Genomic DNA, 20,646 nt, shown 5'->3' with positions numbered 1-20,646 from the left:
CTCCTGATTCTGTTTTGAACAAGAATAGTCATTACTTTAAGGGCAAATACTAATCAAAGAACTTTCCGAACTGGTCTAATTTTTATTGTTGTTGGTCTGTTTGTTTTTTGATCAGAGGTCTCTGACTTGAAGATGAGTATTCAGAAATAACTAGACACCGAGTCCATGGGAGCATGGTTTGCTTCGTTCGCTTTAAGTTCCATTTGGGGAAGTATCCTGAAGGACAAAATCTTCACCTTGCTATACTTCCTTGTACCAGCAGAAAGGAAACTGCTTGGTGACCCAAAGTCCTTAAACTTGTACATGCCCTTTAGATCTGTCCTCCCTTCTTTCTCCTAGTTCATTTCTATCTGGGATCCAAAAGTCCCCAAACTAGGAAAGCCAATGGGACAGGCTTCCGGACTTCCCAAGACTCGGAGTGTCTAGAAGCCTCAGGCTTAAGGCGTTTGGAGCATCTGGAGTCCTTGGGCCGCTGGCCTGGTGGATTTCTATAGAATAGGTTTGTAGTGATGCTCAAGACCACCTGTTAGCTGGACCCTTGAGGATGTGGCCAAATCTAATGGGGATGGGAGGGAGGGAGATAACTAAGAGTTTATCCGGTTCTTGGATAAAGAGAGACGAGATGGTGAAAAGGCTGTTTGGCTCTAGGTTTGCTGTTCAAAAGCGGCAAAGTCTCTTTCTCCTATTTCCAGGACAGAGGGACCCTTTCCTCGTGGGAAAAAAAAGTCCTTGGCTGCCAGTGGTGACTAGCTACGGGGATATATATTGTGGTTGGAGTTCTTGTTTTACTCTCTCAGAGCCTCCCAGTGTGTGTGTGTGTGTGTGTGTGTGTGTGTGTGTGGAGAGAGAGAGAGAGAGAGAGAGAGAGAGACAGAGACAGAGACAGAGACAGAGACAGAGACAGAGAGAAGAAGAAGAAGAAGAAGAAGAAGAAGAAGGAAAAAGGAAGAAGGAAGAAGAAGAAGAAGAAGGAAGAGGAGGAGGAAAAAAAGAGTGGATAGAGAACCAGAGAGAGTGAAAGGAGAGAGAAAGGGGAAAAAAGGAAAGAAAAAAAGAGACAGAGCAAAAAAGCGAATGAGAAAAAATAGGAGGTATAGGAGTTGGAGACTAGAGTGAGGGGTAATGAGTTAGAGAAACAGAAACAGACCAAAAAGAAGAGGGAGTGAGGCAGAAATAGCCGGCGAGAAAACTCCATTTGGACACGCTGGTCCTAGAGCACCTGAACTGGGAGGCTTCCCTTGGCCTCCTAAGCAAGGAGATTTGGGACTAGGATAAGGCCTTAGGCTGAGAGCCAAAGACAGACGGGGGTTTTCGCTAGGCTATTGGAACTGGGAACCTAGCCTACCAGGCTGTGCAGGTGCTTTTTAAAGCTTTGATTTGGGGTTTGGAGAGAGTTATAATTCCGCTTACTTGTCTTTTTGGAGAACCCCGAGGTCCCCCGAGATCGCACCTGAAAACGCCTTTCCTCGAGATCTTATCCCTTAGGTTGACAGTCTGGACCTGTGACAGGGAGGAAGATATGGAAGCGAGACCAGCTTTGTCAGGTTCTGTTTCGGTTGGACTCTGACCAAACCCGCTCCCGGGAAGGAAAAGGGGACAGAGGCTGGACCGTGCAGCCTGGATCCGGTGGAGGAGTCTGAAGAAACATCCCGGATTAAGTGTGTGACACCCTCGACAAAACTCGGGAAGTGGGCTCACTCGGTGATAAGTATCCCAAGCAGGTGAGATCTGGGGCACCAACGTCCACAGTTTCCTTCTTGCCCCATCCCTATAGCCCTTGGGCCCCCGTCTCACTCAAAGGGCCCCCCGACGGCCATGCAGCTCCGCACACTGACCCCAGGTCTGAATTTCGTTTCCCCGCGGGTTCGGATCCTGGAGGCCCGCTTTATTCGAACTACCCGATCCGAGTTCAAAAGAGGAGCATACCCCGGCGATCCCAGGGAGAAGCACTGAGAGAACTGGACCCTGACTGGGGACCTGAGGAATTGGGGACAAAGAATATGGTCTACATCAGGTCGGGAAACTGAGGTTGGGGGATTTCCTAGCTAAAATCATGAAGCACCCAGCTCCCAGTTCCTCAAGACTGGGAAGCGAACTGGGAAGAGGAAAAACGGGAGGACGAGACCCTGTCTTGCCTTGTCCAGTCCCGAGGTCAGAAATATTTTGGCTAGATAATGGTATCAGCCTCCTGGCATCCGATGCCTACTAACCAGAGGCAGCAACCAGCCCAGAAAGAGAGTGTGTGTGTTTGTGTGTGTGTGTGTGTGTGTGTGTGTGTGTGTGTGTGTGTGTGTGTACGTGGGTCTGAATCCCACGTCCTCATGCCCTCCACTCCACTGGAGGAGTGCAGACTTGTAACCGGTTTCAAAAGCAGCCTCTTTTTCCCCAGCTCCGCTCCCGATTTCTATGCTGGGATAAACCTAGCCTTTGGTCCTGCCTCTCCCTCTGCCCTTCCCACAAGGGGAGGGGGAAGGGGGGAAGGGGGAGGAGGACGAAGACAACTAGGAAGGTGAGGAGGGGGCTCCTTCTCCCCCCCCCCTCCTCGCTCGCTCCCTCTAGGTTTGTAGCTCCCTGGTAGAACAAGTCTATCTTACAACGTCAGGGGGGTCATTAATAACCAATTAGGAGGGTCACTGCGGCTCCTATAAAGGGGCTGAGAATTTGCCAAGTGGCAGACTGTTAGGTGTAGAGTAGCAAAAGGCGAAGAAGGCTCGTCCGAAAGCCCATCTTTAAACACTGAGAAGAATGATATATATTTATCTCTCTACATATACATAAATATATAGATATATAGATATAGATATATATTTTTTTACCCAGGCTTGGCTATCGATTCTTTTTCTTACACACTCTTGCCCCCCTTCTCTCAGCTATCTCCCTCCCTCCTCTTTCTCCTCCTCCTCTTCCTCCACCTCCTCCTTTTCCTCCACCTCCTCCTTCTCTTCTCTTGCTTTTCCCTCCCTTGCTCTCCCCCGAGCCCATTGCCGTCTCGAGTGGCCAGAGAGGACGGGGTGGTTCATGATGGGCTCGGTGCTCCCCGCGGAAGCCCTGGTGCTGAAGACTGGCCTGAAGCCTCAAGGGCTGTCTCTGGCTGAGGTGATCACCTCCGACATCCTGCACAGTTTCCTATATGGGCGCTGGAGGAACGTGCTGGGAGAACAGCTCTTCGAAGAGAAGTCTCACCACGCCAACCCCAAGACCGCCTTCACCGCAGAGGTCCTGGCGCAGTCCTTCTCCGGAGGTGAGTGGGCCCTGCTCCCCGGAATGGTTTTTAGACAGGACAGTTGCCGCCTATGCCCTCAGAGGGTCCCCGCTAACTCGGGCCCTGATGCCTCCCTACCTCAATGCCCCCATGGACGGCTCTCTGCCCAGCCCACCTCAACCCAGTCCGTCGCACACATAGACGCCCAGGCAGCGGGGATTTAGCCCAGGCAGCTCTTTGTCCTGGAGTTCACACAGAGGTGGAGTGAAAGTGAAGGGGACACTAACCCTCCTTGGGGGCAGGAACTGGGAATGGGGAGCAACTTTCTGAAAACCTAGCTCTCGGAGCTCTCCAAAATCCACAGTCCTCGGAATTCTCCCATTGACTTCCTTACTCTGGGTCCCACCGCCTCTCCCCGCCTCTCCCCTCTCCCTCTCCCCACTCGGCCATTGATTCCCCCCTCCGCCCCCGCCCCTTTTGAGCCCAAGTCTCTGGCGTTTAAGGCCTTACTAGGCGTGTAATAGCAGTTGACTCAAAAAGAAGGGTTTTAAATTCATTTAGTTAACTTGGGCTTGACCTGCGAAAGTTCCCACTTAAACCCAGAAACTTTAAAGGGGGTGGGGGAGAGGGACTGGGGAGGACTGGGGAGAGGGAGAGAAAAAAAGTTTCTTTTCTTTAAGATGTCTCAAGTTCTTATTCCTCATTCATCAACCCGCAAACAATATCTCTCCCTTTAGCTGGCATTTCTGGGCGTCCCCCTCTCTTTCCCCCCTTTAAGATTTCTGTTCCTCTCTTAATTTACCGTGAAGACTAATTCCAGTTCCATTCACACTATGTCAACCATCTAATCTCCCCATTTTGTAAGGGGAATTCCTCGGCCCCTTTTAAACAAGTCTTCTCCGCAGTGAGGCCGAATTTACTGCTACAGCATTCTTAAAGGGCTAATGAATTTAGAATTAGCAATTTCTTTCTAGTTGAGCCTAATGAATGCAGATCACTTTAACAGCGTGACAAATTGTTGGATGGGCTGAAATAGACACCATTTAACCCCCCTTTTCAGGCTCTGCGCTCTCATATTTTTTTCCCAGGTAGCTTAGAGGGGAACCTTGTAACACATTGTAGGATCCGGAATGTGCATTAGCTAACCCTATCCCAGCCGGGGGTCAGGTCCTCCTGAGGCTCGAAGATCGACCCTCAGGGGACTGCGGCACCCCCCCCCTCCACCCCGACCCAGACAGGCTTGGGTTTCCCAGTCCTGAGGCGCAATGGGGCCACCTCGGCTCTGGGAGAAATAGCCACTGTGTATTTTATGTTAGTGCTGGTGAGGTGTCTTTTTCCTTCTCTTCGTATTCTGGAAACACTTCCATAAGCGTTTTCCAAAGATCTGACTGATCCCTGGTCTCCATCCTGTTTGCAACAGTCGACCCTTGGAAGACCGTTTGCTTTTAATTTAGTGTCTCCGTCCTCTCCATTCTTTGCCTGACTTTGCAACTGCCGCAGGGCCAGGACCTCGATTCTGCTCCTCCATGCAGCAATCTAGTTCTATGTTCATATTTTCCACTAAATCTATGGGGAGATGAAGGAAACAAAGCTGGGTTCTGGGTGGGGGGAGCTGACTCCTTCTTGTACCGCTAGCCCCAGACTTTTCATTGCCCCATCTCATTTCCTCTCTCCACCCAGAGGTGCAGAAGTTGTCGAGCTTGGTGCTGCCATCCGAAGTGATTATTGCTCAGAGCTCCATCCCTGGGGAGGGCCTGGGCATCTTCTCCAAGACTTGGATCAAAGCAGGCACTGAGATGGGTCCCTTCACGGGCAGGGTCATCTCTCCCGAGCACGTGGACATCTGCAAGAATAACAACCTGATGTGGGAGGTAAATAGAAAAGATATTCGCCTGGGGAGGGCCTGGGGAAAAACGCTCCACTGGAGGGCAACTATATCAACTTCTTCCATCTTAGCAACCTAGCTCCCTGGGTAGGTCCTTTGTTGAAAAGAGCCCCAGGTTTACTCCAGTCATCCTCTTACCTGGCAGAACTATCTATGAATTCAGAACTGGAGGGACAGTCAAGTCTCTCAGGGCAGGGCATCAAAAGGAACAGAAAAGGTTTTGTGCTGCATACTGAGATTCCTAGTTCTCTTCCACGGAGGTCAGTGGGTACCTTTCAGATAAATGGTGAGAAATGCATGTAGTACTGGGTCAGTCCAGTTCAGTCCAAACAAATACTGATTCAAAAATTGTAATTCCCCACCCTAGCATATACTGTATGGGGGTCAGGTGGGAGGACATAACCAAGAGATCAGTCATCAAACTTTCCTCCTTTCCTCATCCCCTCCAAGGACACACCTTAGATTGAGAATATCTTCAACCTTTTTGGAAGACCCATAAAACGTGCCTTCTTTGCAATAAAAGTATCTGTCCCACAATCTCTCCCTTACCTTCTTCCCCTGTCCCCACCCCAAAACCTTATTAAAGGTCAGGAAAAGATATATGTGCAGATGTCAAGTGAATCTGTGGTTTTATGTCACATACACACACACACACACACACACACACACACTCTGGAAGAGTCTGAAGACCTGATGACCTCGGGAAAAATAATTTTCTTTCTCTGGGCCTCTGGTTCTCTATAAAATGAAGAAATCAAACTAGATTATTTCTTAAGTCTCTTCCAACTCTAATTTTGTATTCTTAAGATATCTTTCTGCTCTAACATTGTATATACTAAGATCCCTTTTGGTTCTCACACTTTATATTTTAAACTCCTTTCCAGTTCCAAATTAATACAGATGTACATGGTACACAATAAGTGAAATAGAGTCATGTCATGTTACAAGGGTCATCCTGGGATATTCATCTCCTTCCTGAATTGAATGGGAATTGAGGAAGGGAAAACTTCACTCACCTTGCTTTATGGATACCTTATTTCCCTGACCTCCTTCCCCTAGGTGATGGAGCTTCTTCCCTACTTTGCTGACTCAACCACCATTCAATTTATCCAAATCAGATGATTTAAGTATACTTCTAGTTTTCAGAAGTAAAATCCAGAATTCAAAAAGAAGTATTGACAGCAGAAAGGGAAAGTTTTATTTTTTCTTCTCCACTCCCTTCCTGGGAGAGGCAAGGCCACAATAGTAGCAGCTGAGAAATACAACTAGTTATTATTGAACATTAAATTTAGAGCATCCTAAGAAAGGAGCTTCAAGTTATTCTATCCATTTCACAGAGAAGTGAAATTAGGTATTGAGAACCAGTCTCTCTCAGAGGAGCAACAATAAAGCCTGGAAGAGAATTCAGAGGTTTCATTCCCCTATATTCATGGAAACTTGCCACTGATTATTTTGGAAGGAGAAAGAGGAGTTAGTGTTCTTCTTTGCTCCAGAAAAAACTAAAAACAGTAGATGGAAATTGAAAAGAGTCAGGTTATAGATTTACAAGGAAGCAATTCCTATTAGAGATGTCCAAAAATGGGATGAGCTATCTTGAAAAGCAGTGGGTTTCCCATTCCAGGAGGTATTGAAGCAAAAGCTGGATGCTTATTTGTTGGAAGTATTGTGAAGAGAATTCCTGTTCATATATAAATCAAACAAGATGCTTTCTGAAGTCTTTTTCAGCTCTAAGATTCTATCAATCAACACCATTAGTTTTGTTCATTTAGCAATCATGGGATTATAGTATGGTTGATCAGGAAAGTACCTAAGAGTCAATCTATTCTAACCTCCCTCTTTTTACAGATGAGAAAATTGAAGTTCAGAGAGATGATAGCTTGTCTAAGGTCACATACTTCCCAAGTGGAAAGATCATAACTGAACTAAGGTCTTTGACTTCCCATGCCCATTGTTTTTTCTCCACTGTGCAATATGTAAAACCAGCCTCCAATGGACTTTTCTTCAGCATTCCCATTTCTTAGCTTCAGGTCTTTTCTTTCCTTGGCTAGGTATTTAATGAAGATGGCACAGTTAGATATTTCATTGATGCAAGCCAAGAAGATCATCGAAGTTGGATGACTTATATCAAATGTGCCCGAAATGAGCAAGAGCAAAATCTAGAGGTGGTACAAATTGGCAACAGTATCTTCTACAAAGCAATTGAGGTGAGAAGGTGTGGAATGATGATAGGGTCTTTTGGTACAAGACCCTACTCTGTAAATGTCTTTATGTGTTTGTTGTGTATTGGGGGGGAGTCCCTTTAGAGATTCTGAGCAGTAGAGTTTATGCCTATATTTGAATGTATATGTGTATACTTTAAAAGAAGTCCAAATATAATATCTCTCTTTTTTAGGGGAGTAAAATCAGCAAAGATGTTCTTTACAATTTGATTTTAAAGAAAATGGTGGTCAAAGGCAGCTCAAAAGGAAATGTCTGGCATTTATTCCCTTTAAACAAGTAGTCAACAAGATAGGCTTGAAGGATACTCCTTTAGGGATGTAGAGGACCAAAAAATGAAATATCAACCAGCAAACCATGGAACATAATTATTTTGTATTCATAGTATATTCACCTGTGTTCATATTCCTTCAAATAAAATAAAAACCAATTTACTCAAACCCTAATTAATGTAGAACATGTGCTAAACACTGAAGAAACAAGGATGAGTAAGACATGATCCCTGTCAACCAAGAATTTCCAGTCTAAGAGAAGAGATAGAATAAAATAACTACAATAATGGCAGGAAAGACAGGGATGACCTGCAAAGAATTTCACCTATAGTCAATGTTAGAAAGAACAAAACCGGAGGCTATGGTTTTCATACTTGCATTCATTCATTCAACCTACACTTATGATGTACCTAGGTGTAGAACAGTGTGGGAAATACACACTAAGAGAGCTACAAAATTTAAATGACATTGTTTCTGCTCTTTAGCAGAAACTTACTAGCTTAAAGATAGTAAATTTGAATTTTTGTTTGTTTTTATTTATTAAAAAAAGGCATTGATTCTGTGTCTCCAACAGTCCCAGAAACCTTCCATTCCCAGATACCTTATGAATAGGACCCAGCAGTTCCCTCATTTGGCATCAAATTCCCTCCTGAATAACCAATGCACTCAAAACCCATTTCCTAGAAAGGAAACAGGATTGGCCTTTGCCCTTCACAGATCTTGCCACTAACAGACCCAGGGCAGCTTGAGGGAATGATAAACACCACTGCAATGGGACCTAGGGGAAAAGCTCTTCCTGGGACCCTCAGCTTTGCATGCATGCTGCATGAAGAGAAGAAAAGACATCACTGTCATTTAAATGCTATGTCTTGAAGGCTAAGGCTGGGATGAAACACTGGATTATCTGATGTTGAGAGAAAACTTGCTAGCCAACCAGTAGCTTGCTGTGGTCTCTGTGTGTGATTTGAGGACTTCCCCTTTTTCAAATGACCTTAAATTAGCTTCAGTTTAATGTTCACTTCAAGAATAGAATATGTTCATATCTTCACATTCACTCATCTGCTCATTTATTCCTCATCCTGACTTCCTAATTTACCTTCACACTCTCTTACAAATACACACTTAAATTCGACTCCCTTGCATGTCTTAAAATCATCTCCCTGATTATGGTCTTTTTCAAGACCATGGTCATAGCTTTCCTGGAGAATAAAGGACAAACAACAACAAATATACTCACTCTCTTCTACAAATATACATATGCCTTCATCTTTCTCATGCAGCTCTACTCTTGCTTCCTCCTGGTCTTTTCATAGATTCTTAATTTTTTAATTAAGAAAAATTTCCAAGCCAAACAAATTGACAGATGGTTTGCAATTTATAGTCTTAGAGAATTACCTGAGGCACCAACAGGTTAAGTGATTTGTTCAGGATCACAAAGTCAGTATTTGTCAGAGGTGGGCCCTGTACCCATGTCTTCCTGATTCTGAGACCAGCTCTCTATAAACTATGTATGACTGCCTAAACCCCTCATATACATTTATGTTTTCAGCGAGTGTTTTGTTTTATTTTATTTTCAGTGGTTAAGTGTGCTTAAGTGACTTGCCCAGGGTCATACAGCTAGTATTTGAGTCTAGATTTGAACTCTGATCCAGGGTCAGTGCTCCAGCCACTGCTCCACCTAGCTGTCTCATATACTTTGTACCAAAACATATATATTTTCATCTCCCTCTTTTTCCACTTTTACAGAGTGCATCTCATATGATGCACACTCACATTCTAACATCCAAACATTCACACCCTTTCTCTTTCTCTCAGAAATATCTTAATGCACTCAATTAAACAAAATGGGAATATTGAACACTCACTATTTTCCAGGCACTGTGGTAGGCATTGATGAAGATTAAATATGATATAATTCTTAACCACAAGCAGCTCCTAGTTAGTCACAATTTAAATAGGACTTGGAGTAAAAATATAAATTGTCACCATGCCTGGGATCCAACCGAAGCATTCATAGCCAGAACTACAACCTGAGGCAAATTTTTTCACTGTGTGCCAGGGCAATTTAAAGTGGACTAGAGATAAAGAAGGAACCTGGGAGATTCTAAGGTAGAATCCAAAGCCTGAAGATAGTACTGGGAGTAATTAGAGTTGCTGAACTTTCAAAGATTTAAAAATAAAACAGCTTTCAATCTCCTACTCTTTACTAGAGACTTGAAATTCTAAAAATTGAAAGAAGGAAATAATGTAATTTCACCATATTATTATCTTTTCAGTGGCATTATATAAATTCAAGTAGAATTATGAATCACTAATTGTTTTGATTTTATTTTAAGGGGTTCAAGCTTGTAATTTCATCAATGAAGGCAACTCCTAGAATAGAAATTCCTTCCAGTCGTAAATTTGAAGGTTATAGACTTAGAGAGTTATCCTGGGGCATAAAGAGTTTAAGTGCTTGGTTAAAGTTAAAACTATGAACATACACCCAACTGTCGTTGTTTGTCCTTCCTACTAGAAGAGGATTGAGGACATCAGGAAGTTGGAATCAATTACATGTGTTTGTCTATGGTTGATCAGCCCAATATAAACTTGGAAGACTCTACCATAGGCTGGGCAAAAGAGTTCATTTAAATATTTGGGATGAAAATGTCTCTAGATTTGTTCATCTTATGTTTCTTTTGTGGTACTGAAATTCTGCTTTGCTACTTTGTGCCTACTTTGATTTGCCAGCATCTCCTATGTATTTCAACTGATATTAAAGATTTTCAGAGAGAGCTTGATACTATATGTTAGAGGAAAGACATGAGCCCAAGCCTTTCTGACTCTTAGGACTACCCTCTATCAACTGCCAATTTCAAATTGTTGGTAAAGGAAGGGAAAAGGAAAATTTTTAATATCTTAGAATTTGTTTTAATTAAAGAAATCCAGGACATTAAAGAGGGCAGGTATTTTCTCAAAATCAACTACAGAGTGCATCTCTAGTTAGAAAAGATATCAATAATTGTCATGGAAAATACACTATTGGATATAAGAAATTGTATCTACCTAGATCTGACCACACACATACACACACACACACACACAAACACACACACCACAAACTTCCTTCTTTAAACAACCCATCTGTGATGATTAGTTGCAAGTGGCATTTTGTAGGTTATTGTTTTGGATGTTTTAGAAATGAATTGACTTTTTGTGCTGCCTACACATTGACTGGCAAAAAAGAAAAGTTTAAAGACTGATTTTTAAAATTTGTTGCCCATTGAAACTTTCAACAACATTGTAACATGTTAAACCATATCTTGAGAAGTTCTTTCAGCCTTATTTATAAAATCTATTTTTGTGAGATTTTGTCATGAAATTCCACACCCACACTCACCCACACTTGCCATGTATTTGATTTCCAAATAGGCAATTGAATAAATTGGATTAAAATTCTGAGAGATACCAAAAAACAGAATTTAATTTTCTGGGTAAATCTTGGTGTATTTTCTCTTCTCATTTCTATCTCTGGAAATAACTTTAGCTAGTGGGAATTTCCCCCAACTCATGATATATTTAGACATTTTAAAAATACAAACAAAAAATATTCCAAACACTCAGATTTTTGTATTATTTTTACTAGGAATAGCACCATATTCCAGCAAAATAGGTAGGCAAGGAAGTGAAACATTGATTAGGCCTAAAAGGGAAAGCTGAAAGAGAATCTATAAATCATTTAACTTTGGGACTTAAGGTCCAAGTTGTTACTTAAGATCTTTCCTGTAATCATATCTCTACTATTTCTTCCTCAGTCTCCTCTCCTTCCCTGTCTCTATCTGTCCTATCTCCCTCTTTCTCTCTCTATCTCCAACCTCTCTGTGTCTCTTTTCTTCTTCCTCTGTCTCTCTGTCTGTCTTGCTCTGTGTTTCTGTCCCTCTCTCTCCTGATCCCATAACTGGAATTTTCACACCCCCCCCCCAGTTACTTCCTTTCCTTTTTGGTAACTGCTGAGCTCACTATTAATGGAACAGATCATTATCAGCTCCCTCTCTCTCTCCCTTCCTTGTATGAGCTCTGCAATCATCATTCTAATGTAGATTCCAGGATTTCTATAATGTTTGCTCTGCTATCCCGCAGCCTCTTACTTGGGACTCACAATAATCAGTTATATACAGACAGCTGTGATTAGGAACAACTGTTTATAAAAAATTATCAAATACTAAATGAGGCACATTAAAATTTTAAAATTAAATATGCTACATTTAGTCTGTTTCTTCTAAATCATACATGTTTTGGTTTATTCAAGCTCTCAGATGTTTCAGAAGTCCCTATTCCCTAGATCATATGTGCATGATAGAGTGTTTACTTACTGGTGATAATCATAATAATTGCTGACATTTATATAGCACTTTATGGCTTACAAAAGAACATGATCTCAGATGTATAGATCTGTAACAAAGACATGCTGAGATGAGGATGGAGGAGCCCTGAATTTGGCTGACTGCTTCTCTATCAGACAAGGTTTGCTAATGTTGGCATGACTTTAAACTTGAGAAGCTGAAATCCTTATATGTATGGTTCTGACAATGAGGTGAAGAAGAAAAGTACCAAGGTCAATTCTAGATGCTCATTATTGCATCTCCCCAGTCAGAATATTCTGTAGGAGATCAGAGAGGAGGAGAGCTATCCAGGAAGGATGATGGATACGCTCTTTGGTTCTGAGATGTGCTCAAAAACCTTCTTATACTGTAAGCTTCCAAAAAGCCTGGATGGGAATTGCAGGTGATATTTGCAGTTCCTTTCTAGAGTCCCACTATGCAGTCTTTGAGAAAAATGTATTGCTTCTCAATTATAATGTAATTTTTTTCTATTGACTTTTAAATCAATATATATTTGTATTTCAGTGTTTCAAATGTCAGTGGACTTCCCCAGCTTCTAGATCTTTTCTCTCTAAGATCTCCTTCCATCTGCTCTATATTAATTTTATAGTTACTGGTTTATGTAAGTTGTATCTACCTGCCTCCCCACCCCCATCCCATTAGAATGCAAGCTCCTTGAAGACAAGGGTTGTTTTTCCTTTTTTTCTTTCTCTTTATATCTCCAGCACTTAGCTCATAGCAGCATTCAATAAATGCTTGTTGAGTGATTGATTTTAAAAGTCACCAAATCTCATATTTCCTTAAAATTACTTTTAAAGTCACACTTAAAATGGGAATAAAGATTCATCTGGGAATCGTACGAAATATCACCACATCATCACCATCATTGTTATCGATGATAACCATATCCATGAAAACAAAAAGGGTTAATGGCGAATTGAAAATTTTTCCAAACTAAACCCCTGCATTCATAGATGAAGCCATGAAGAAAGCCAGGCAACTGATAACAGATTCCTGGAACCCAAATCTGTCACTGAAATGAAGATCTGTGGGGAATGCTTCAAGCAGATGTATAGACTTCAGAATAGAACTGTATCTCCTTTAATGACTAAAGCTTTACATAACTTTGTAGAATACCTGGTCAAATACTTAGCTCACATACCTGTCCTTAAGAATGTCAGATGATATAATTGTCATAATTTTGAAAGTTGGATGTCATATTAGCATTGTTCCAAGAGGTAAGATGATTTTTAAAGAGATTGCTGCAGGAAACTTAGGAAGAGAGAGAAAATGTTTTTAAACTATGGTAATCAGCATAGATCACCTTAAAAGAATGATTATGAGACTTGAACATACCACCTTGTCTGCAATGGACTGTCAGTGATGGAGTCACAATTGTTGTTACTTAAAGCATATAATGTTAAAGCTAAAAGAGAGTTTAGATTATAGAATAATAGAATGCTATAAGTCAATGTAACTTTGATGTCATCTTGTCTTCCCCATCCCCCACTCCCAACACCTTATATTAAATATGAGAAACATAAAACCTAGAGGGGACAAATTATTTATAAGCTTCATCTATTTGTCCATGATAGAATTGAAGTCTTCAGTATCATTTCTCAGGGAGAAATATTTAAGAAAGATGATTTGGCATCATTTTTAGTCATAATAATAAGGTACTGGGAAATTTTGCTCCTTGTTACAATGAGAGAAATGGGACTAAGATGCAAGAGATTCACACTAGAACTGAACCATTTGCCTTCCTTAATTGAAGTGTTTGCAATCCTTTGGAAAAGCAGAATTAAATTTTTTTTCTGGTCTTTCTCCTTTGGTTCAATCCAGTTTCATATATGCTCCATCCTTGCTATTAGATAACTATTAAAGTCAATGGAAGGTGGTTTAGTGAATAAGATGTTAACCTTGGAGTCAGGTAGACCTGGATTCAAAGCCTACCTTATTTTATGTGAAGACACAATTTTCTCAGCATGTTTCTTCATCTGTAAAATGGATATAATAATATCTTATAGTATCTACCTCAGAGGACTTATCTTAGGAATAGATAAGACATAGTGGATATAATTTCTTAAAATGCTGCAGAAATTCCAGCTTTTATTATCTAATCCCATCTTCTCTCCAAACTAAGCAGTGAGACAAATCACTATCCCCAGGTGTCTGAGTATCTAAGTCTTTTCAGCTTCAATGCCATCCAACTAGGTCAGATCCATGATTGGCAATTTTCTGGGAAACAAGACCTTCAGAAGATCAGACTTTTTATCATGACAGACTGCTTAATATTGAAGTATTGAGACCCAGGATACCTGCCTTTAGATTCCCCTCTCTCTCTTTGACCCAAATTCTGTGTCTGTGACTAAAATAATTCATTCCTTTCTCAGTCAATCTGCAAATCCAGTGAGTTAAAGACTCTTGTCTTCAGTGAGATTGATTGGACATTGATAAAGAGCTTATTACTCCTTTTAGGATATCAGCAAAATCCATGATTTTTTGACTATTCACAGTCTGAACTAGCTGCCAGGGTAAAATTCTTCCTGTCCCTACCTTGTTGCATACGTGTCTTTTATCTATTTTTTTTTGACAAGGTCTGTCTTTTCTTGTGATTCTATTTGGAAAAATACAGCACTTTCCTGTCTTCCTTCCTTCCTTCTCTTCTTCTCTTTCTCTTTTTTCTTCCCTCAATTTCTTTTCTTCCTTCCTTTCCTTCTTCCATCCTTCCTACTTTTTTCTTGTACTAATGGGGACCTTTGTGATGGTGTTAATTTTCTTCACTCTAGAGTTCTTTTCATTATTTTTCTTGATAATGTATTCTCATATAGTCTCTGAACTTTGTAAGCTGGTATTTTTGGTTTATTTTTCTTTGAACAATCAAAAGAATTATAAATCTTTCCAAAGTCTTTACTTATTTTTTTTTTTTGTTGATACTAAAGTGGGGTTGGAATCCAAAGACAAAAATGACATCTGGTATAGCAGAGGATATTTTGGTCAATTGTTCCTGAGTCTTGAGCACTGTAGTTTTTCTAAGATCTACGACCATCTGTTTACACTGAGTAAGTCTGTGTGTCATGAACTCCCTGACTCTGGTCTTGTTCATAAATGGAGACTCTCTTTTCAATCAGCAGGGAAAGAAAATGCCATTTGCATGATTTATCAGTATATTATCTCCCTTTAAGTTTTTTGGCTCTCACACAAATATATAGTTTTTAAAATTCAAAACACAAATGAATTTGTGATTTTTTTTTCTTTTGGGAGGATTTATTTCCCTTCTTGAGATCACTAGAGGACAACTCAACACTACAGGCAGGAATACAAATTAATTACTCCATCAACAGGTACCTCACTGAGTCTCAATTGCCCCATTTATAAAATGAAGGAGTTGGTCTGGATGATCACTCAGGTTTCTTCTTTCTTTAAATCCTATGATCCTAGAGGAGAGAGCTATAGAGAAGTTGAAAGTAATTGAACAAAACAGAGGACAAAGAAAGAATTAAAGAAAAGTGTTATTTTTGAGCCTGCTATATATATTCTGCTCTATAAAAGATGATAATGGGTTAAAGTTATATAATGCTTTGAAGTTTGCAAAGTTCCTTATATACATTAATCTTATTATTAATTATTATTAATTCTATCTTATTATTATGTTCATACTAAAGATGAGGAAACTTTAGTTTCGGAGATAAGGAGTGATTGTTGATGATCACAGAAGGATTCAGTTCTCAGGCTTAGAATCTAGGTATTTGTGTAGAAAAGAGAAATATTCAATATGGGCTTTACATTTGAGAGAGAATTGTTGGAATATCCAACATTTGGTTGAACAATCCATAAACAGAAGTGATTTGAGAATAAAACAAACAACCTAAGCTGAACACTGGAGTCTACATCATGCCACACAGTCTTAGGAAACCCCTGGATGATTGCAGTTTCAGGCTGTTCCTCTTTTGGTCAGAAAGTTTGAATGAAGATGATTTCTTTATATTTTTGTCTAATCAGTATATCCCAGAATGAGAATTTCTTAATTATAATAATAGCTCATGTTTATATAGAGCATTATAAAAATCCCAATATATTCCTCACCATAACTTGTAAGATAGGAAGTCGAATGTTATTTCCCACTCCGTTTTTATAGATGAGGATACTGAGGCTCAGACCACTTTAAGGGTTTGAACTTCAGTTTTATGAAGAATAGCTGGTCTGAAAATTCAAACTCAGGTCTTCTGAAGTTTTAATGTTCTTTTCTTTACACCACATTGACTCTCTCAGTTTTATCCCAGTCTGCCTTAATACCTGGGTTCTACATTACATTACTTACAGAGTCTTACTTCCTACACCTTGTTTTTTTTTTTAAGATTCAATGTCTAACCCAGTGACCACAAAGATATAACGCAACTTTCTGTATATGTAATCCTACTTCTCTCTACCTTGAGGAAAGAAATGCTTAAGAATCATTTCCTGAACTATCTTTCAAATCAAAATTTGTCACTTCATTTAATCTAAGTTCAATGACCTCTCAGTGATTAAAAAACAACAATAAAACTGTAGAGAAACACACATTATTATAGTTACTGCTGTATGCCCTATTAGCCATGAACTAGTAAAGCTTTGGAAAACCATTTTATTGACTCTGGTACAGGGCTTCTATCTTTCCAGGCACAGCTTTCAGGAATGGTGTTATCTAGGCCATGGAGAAGGGAGCAGGTCCACAAAACCCTTAGTCACAGGGATCCTTTTTATAGAAGTTTCTAAATTCCTCGAATATTATACATGGATAAGGGTTAATGAATAGGTGAAGAGATTTCCAGTGGTGGAATTACAACCATGACCACATTAAAATTTTCAGTCTGATTCAGATAACTTTTATTTTTTTAAATAAATTATTTTTTTTCTAGCTAAATGCAAAGATAGTTTTAAGCATTTTTTGAAAGATTTTGAGTTCCACATTGTTCTCCCTCCCTCCCCTCCTCTCTCCCCTTGATAGCCCAGTAATCTGATAGAAGTTGTACCTGTATAATTTTGTTTAACATAGTTCCATATTAGTCATGGTGAAAGGAGAATCAGAAAAACCGTGAGATGGAAAAAACCCCAGAAAGCATAAAACAAATTTTTAAAATGGAAAATTGTATGCTTGATCTGCATTCAGAGTCCATAGTTTTTTCTCTAGATGTGGATAGTATTTTCCATCCCAAGTCCTTTAGCATTGTATTTGATCATTGTACTGCTGAAGAGAGCTAAAACTATCATAGCTGATTATCACACAATGCTGCTGTTAATGTTTACAATGTTCTCCTGGTTCTGCTCACTTTGCTCAGCATCTGATTCAGATTTTAAGAGAATTATAGATTTTAAAACTAGAAGGTTTAATTCAACTTTTTCCTTTTAAAGTGGAAAAAATCAACCTGGAGTGTTGCTCAAAGTTACACAACTGGTCAATAACAGAACCAGGCCCTCCAAAGCCTGTACTCTTTCCCCTGTAGTAGGAAATTCTCCCTCCCTCTAACTGCCTACCTACTCCTGGTCTTTTTTTTTTTCTGTAGATGATTCCTCCAGATCAAGAGCTGCTGGTTTGGTATGGGAACTCTCACAATACTTTCCTGGGGATTCCTGGTGTTCCAGGGTTGGAAGAAGAGCAGAAGAAGAACAAACATGGTAGGTAGTCCTTAACTAGATGCCATCATTACAGGTGGCCCTTTGTTTCCCCTGCTTCCTTTTTAACCTCAGGCACTGATAGTCATTAGTTTCTAATTGAAGAAAGAAGAAAGCTAAATGGTTCTTCCTGAACAGCTCATGTAATACATCCCATCCTCATATCTCCACCCCCTAAACAGACAAAGCATCAGAAGTCTCTTTTGATGAGTTTCCCACAGGTTCTATGGTTCAAGTAGGGCTTTGCTTTGCTTGGTTGATCCCATAACCCACGTTGGGGCTGACCGATGAAGTTTAATTTATCCCTCCCCAAGATGCCAAGACAATAGGCAGAGTTTTCAAGGGTGATAGTTATTAAACAAATACTATGTGCCAGATACTATGCAAAGGCTAGGAATAAAAAAAAAACCCAAAAAACCTAGTTCCTCCTCTCAGGGAATTCACTGTCTAATAGGGGATACTCTATGTAAACAACTAATTATAAATAAGAAATAGATGGGATAAATTGGAGATAGTTTCAAAGGAGGACTGGGAATGCAGGACTTTCTTACAGAAATTTAAGAAGCAGGACATTGAAGGAGTTGAAACTTCATTGTAAGGGGAGAGAAGGCAACATATAGGAGAGATATCACAAAGGTAAAAAAAATAAGATTTGACATTGATTTGATGTAGGGATAAAAGAGAGTGAGGAATGGAAGATTACATTTAGGGTTCCAACCTGGGTGCTGCCCTTAATAGTAATAAAAAAAAGTTAGGAAGAGGGGAAAGTTTGTGGGAGTGGAGTGGGAAAGACAATGAGTTCGGTTTTAGACCTGTTGTATTTAAGATGACTGAGGGGCATGTGGTTCAAAATGTCCAATAGGAAGTTGGAAATGCAGGACTGGACAACAGATGTACGGGTAGGGCAGGATAAATAGATCTGAGAATCATTTTCAGAGAGATAAGAATTACATCCAAAGTTACCATTAAGGGAAACAGTATAAAGGTATGGCCTGGGACAGGGTCTCGGGTGGGGGGAACACAGCTATAGTTACCTGGAATATACATGGGCAGCTAGCAGTTAACTATTCTAAAATGTGACTCCAATGAAGCGGTGAGTTGTGTGAACACCACCCCAAGCCTGTATTATAATCATTAATTCTCTTGGACTGTTTCTTCTCCTTTCTGGCCCTTAGTTTTCAGGTCGAAAGAAAGGATTTTGTTTTTACACCATCTTCATGTCCTACCTCTCCTCCCCAGAGAACTACCCTTTGAATAAAGAATTCTTTTTTTTTTAAGTTTTTACAAGGCAATGGGGTTAAGTGACTTGCCCAAGGCCACACAGCTAGGTAATTATTAAGTGTCTGAGCCGCATTTGAAATCAGGTACTCCTGACTCCAGGTCCGGTGTGCTATTCACTGAGTCACCTAGCTGACCCCGTAATAAAGAATTCTTTAAAAAGAGGACAAACAGGGAAAAAAAACTAATACAGCTGAGTCTTAAAAGCAGTAGAGGTATGTCCCTGTCCCCATGGCCAGGCTCATCGTTTTTCTCTCATTTCCCCCCGGGTCCCTTGTAAAGACGAGTCTCAACGTTCTTCTTTGAAACTCTGAGTTTCCACTTCTGCCCCTTCTCCCCCGCCCCCCTGCCCACGGCCGACGAGCCCACCTCGAAGCCCGCCCGCCCGCCCGGGGGTTTTGGCGGCAGGGGCGGGCGTGGGCCGGTGCCAGCCCTCGAGGGCTCCCTCCCCACCCCGCGGGAGGCCGGGCCTTGTGGGCACTCGGGCCTTGGGGGCACTCGGGCCTTGTGGGCACTCGGGCCGTGGGTCTAACCGGGCTGCTCCGCTCTCCCCCCCGCCGCGCCCCGCGCCCGGACCAGAGGACTTCCACCCGGCGGAGGCCGGCGCCGGCACCGCGGGCCGCATGCGCTGCGTCATCTGCCACCGGGGCTTCAACTCCCGCAGCAACCTGCGCTCTCACATGCGCATCCACACCCTGGACAAGCCCTTCGTCTGCCGCTTCTGCAACCGGCGCTTCAGCCAGTCCTCCACGCTGCGCAACCACGTCCGGCTGCACACCGGCGAGCGCCCCTACAAGTGCCAGGTGTGCCAGAGCGCCTACTCGCAGCTGGCGGGGCTGCGGGCGCACCAGAAGAGCGCTCGCCACCGGCCGCCCAACGCCTCGCTGCAGGCGCACTCGCCCGCCCTGCCCGGCCCGCACCCCGCCGCCCTGGCGGCGCACCACATCCCCACCATGGTGCTGTGAGGCGCCGCTGCGCCCCGGGAGCCCCCGGAGGCCGGCCCCGCGCCGCCGGCCCGGAACGGGGAGGGGCCGGGCGCGTCCTGTGGTTCTAGAGCAGGTCCCCTCCCTCGGCTTGCTTACCGCCTCCTTCTGCAGGGGGCGTGGGGTGCAGGGGCAGAAGAAGGCTCACTCGCCTGTTTGATATATATCCATACAGATGTCTTTTCTTCTTCTCACATCACCATCTTTGGGCCCTTGTGAGTCACTCTGTACCCCCCAGCCCCTCATCTGCCTACCCGGGTCCCAAGCCTCAGGAAGGGGGTCAGGAGGTGGGTGGGTGAATGAAAACGCTATGATCCTCCGAAAATGGACAGCTTGGGGGGGGGAGGGGGGAGAAGGGGGACGATAAAGAGAATGATCTATGATTTCCCTGTGGCTTATACTTCAGTCTGGAGGCCAAAGCAAAGAGGGCTGGGATGGGAGTGGGGGGTGGGAGTCGGGGGTAGAATCAGGAATTCCTCCACTCCCCAAACAAGGGTCTCAGAACCTCCTCTAGATATCTTCTTCCCTCCTCTCTCTCCCACCCTCAAGATTATTCTCAGGAAACAGAGATGCAAGTCAGTTGGTTTTAGTTCAAAAACTGTCCTTGCTAACGCTGCTCCCAGATCTGACTGGGGCAAAAAAGAGGGTGGGAAGGGCAGGCTTCAGATCACCAGGCTTTCTGACCAAGAGATGCAAGACCGGATTCCAGAGCCCATTGCTGTGAGGGTCTGATGTCAGGTCGATTTCCCCCCCTTGACCTGCTCTCCTAGAAACTGGAGGCCTAAAGGGATTATGG

At 42.1% G+C, this 20,646-nt stretch overlaps 1 protein-coding gene across 1 annotated transcript; it reads left to right on the top strand.

Moving 5' to 3' along the window:
* Positions 1-3,018: 3,018 nt before the first annotated feature.
* Positions 3,019-19,832, top strand: PRDM12 (PR/SET domain 12). The gene is made up of 5 exons (XM_074227722.1): positions 3,019-3,241; positions 4,883-5,073; positions 7,136-7,291; positions 17,481-17,592; positions 19,447-19,832. Exons 1-5 carry the CDS (start codon positions 3,019-3,021, stop codon positions 19,830-19,832), a joined length of 1,068 nt encoding a protein of 355 aa, XP_074083823.1.
* The last annotated feature ends 814 nt before the right edge of the window (positions 19,833-20,646 follow it).

The sequence above is a fragment of the Macrotis lagotis genome, chromosome 1 (assembly GCF_037893015.1).
Source record: "Macrotis lagotis isolate mMagLag1 chromosome 1, bilby.v1.9.chrom.fasta, whole genome shotgun sequence".
NCBI lineage: Eukaryota > Metazoa > Chordata > Mammalia > Peramelemorphia > Peramelidae > Macrotis > Macrotis lagotis.
The sequence above is the reverse complement of the archived record's forward strand: the minus strand, read 5'-3'. Positions and strand labels throughout refer to the sequence as shown.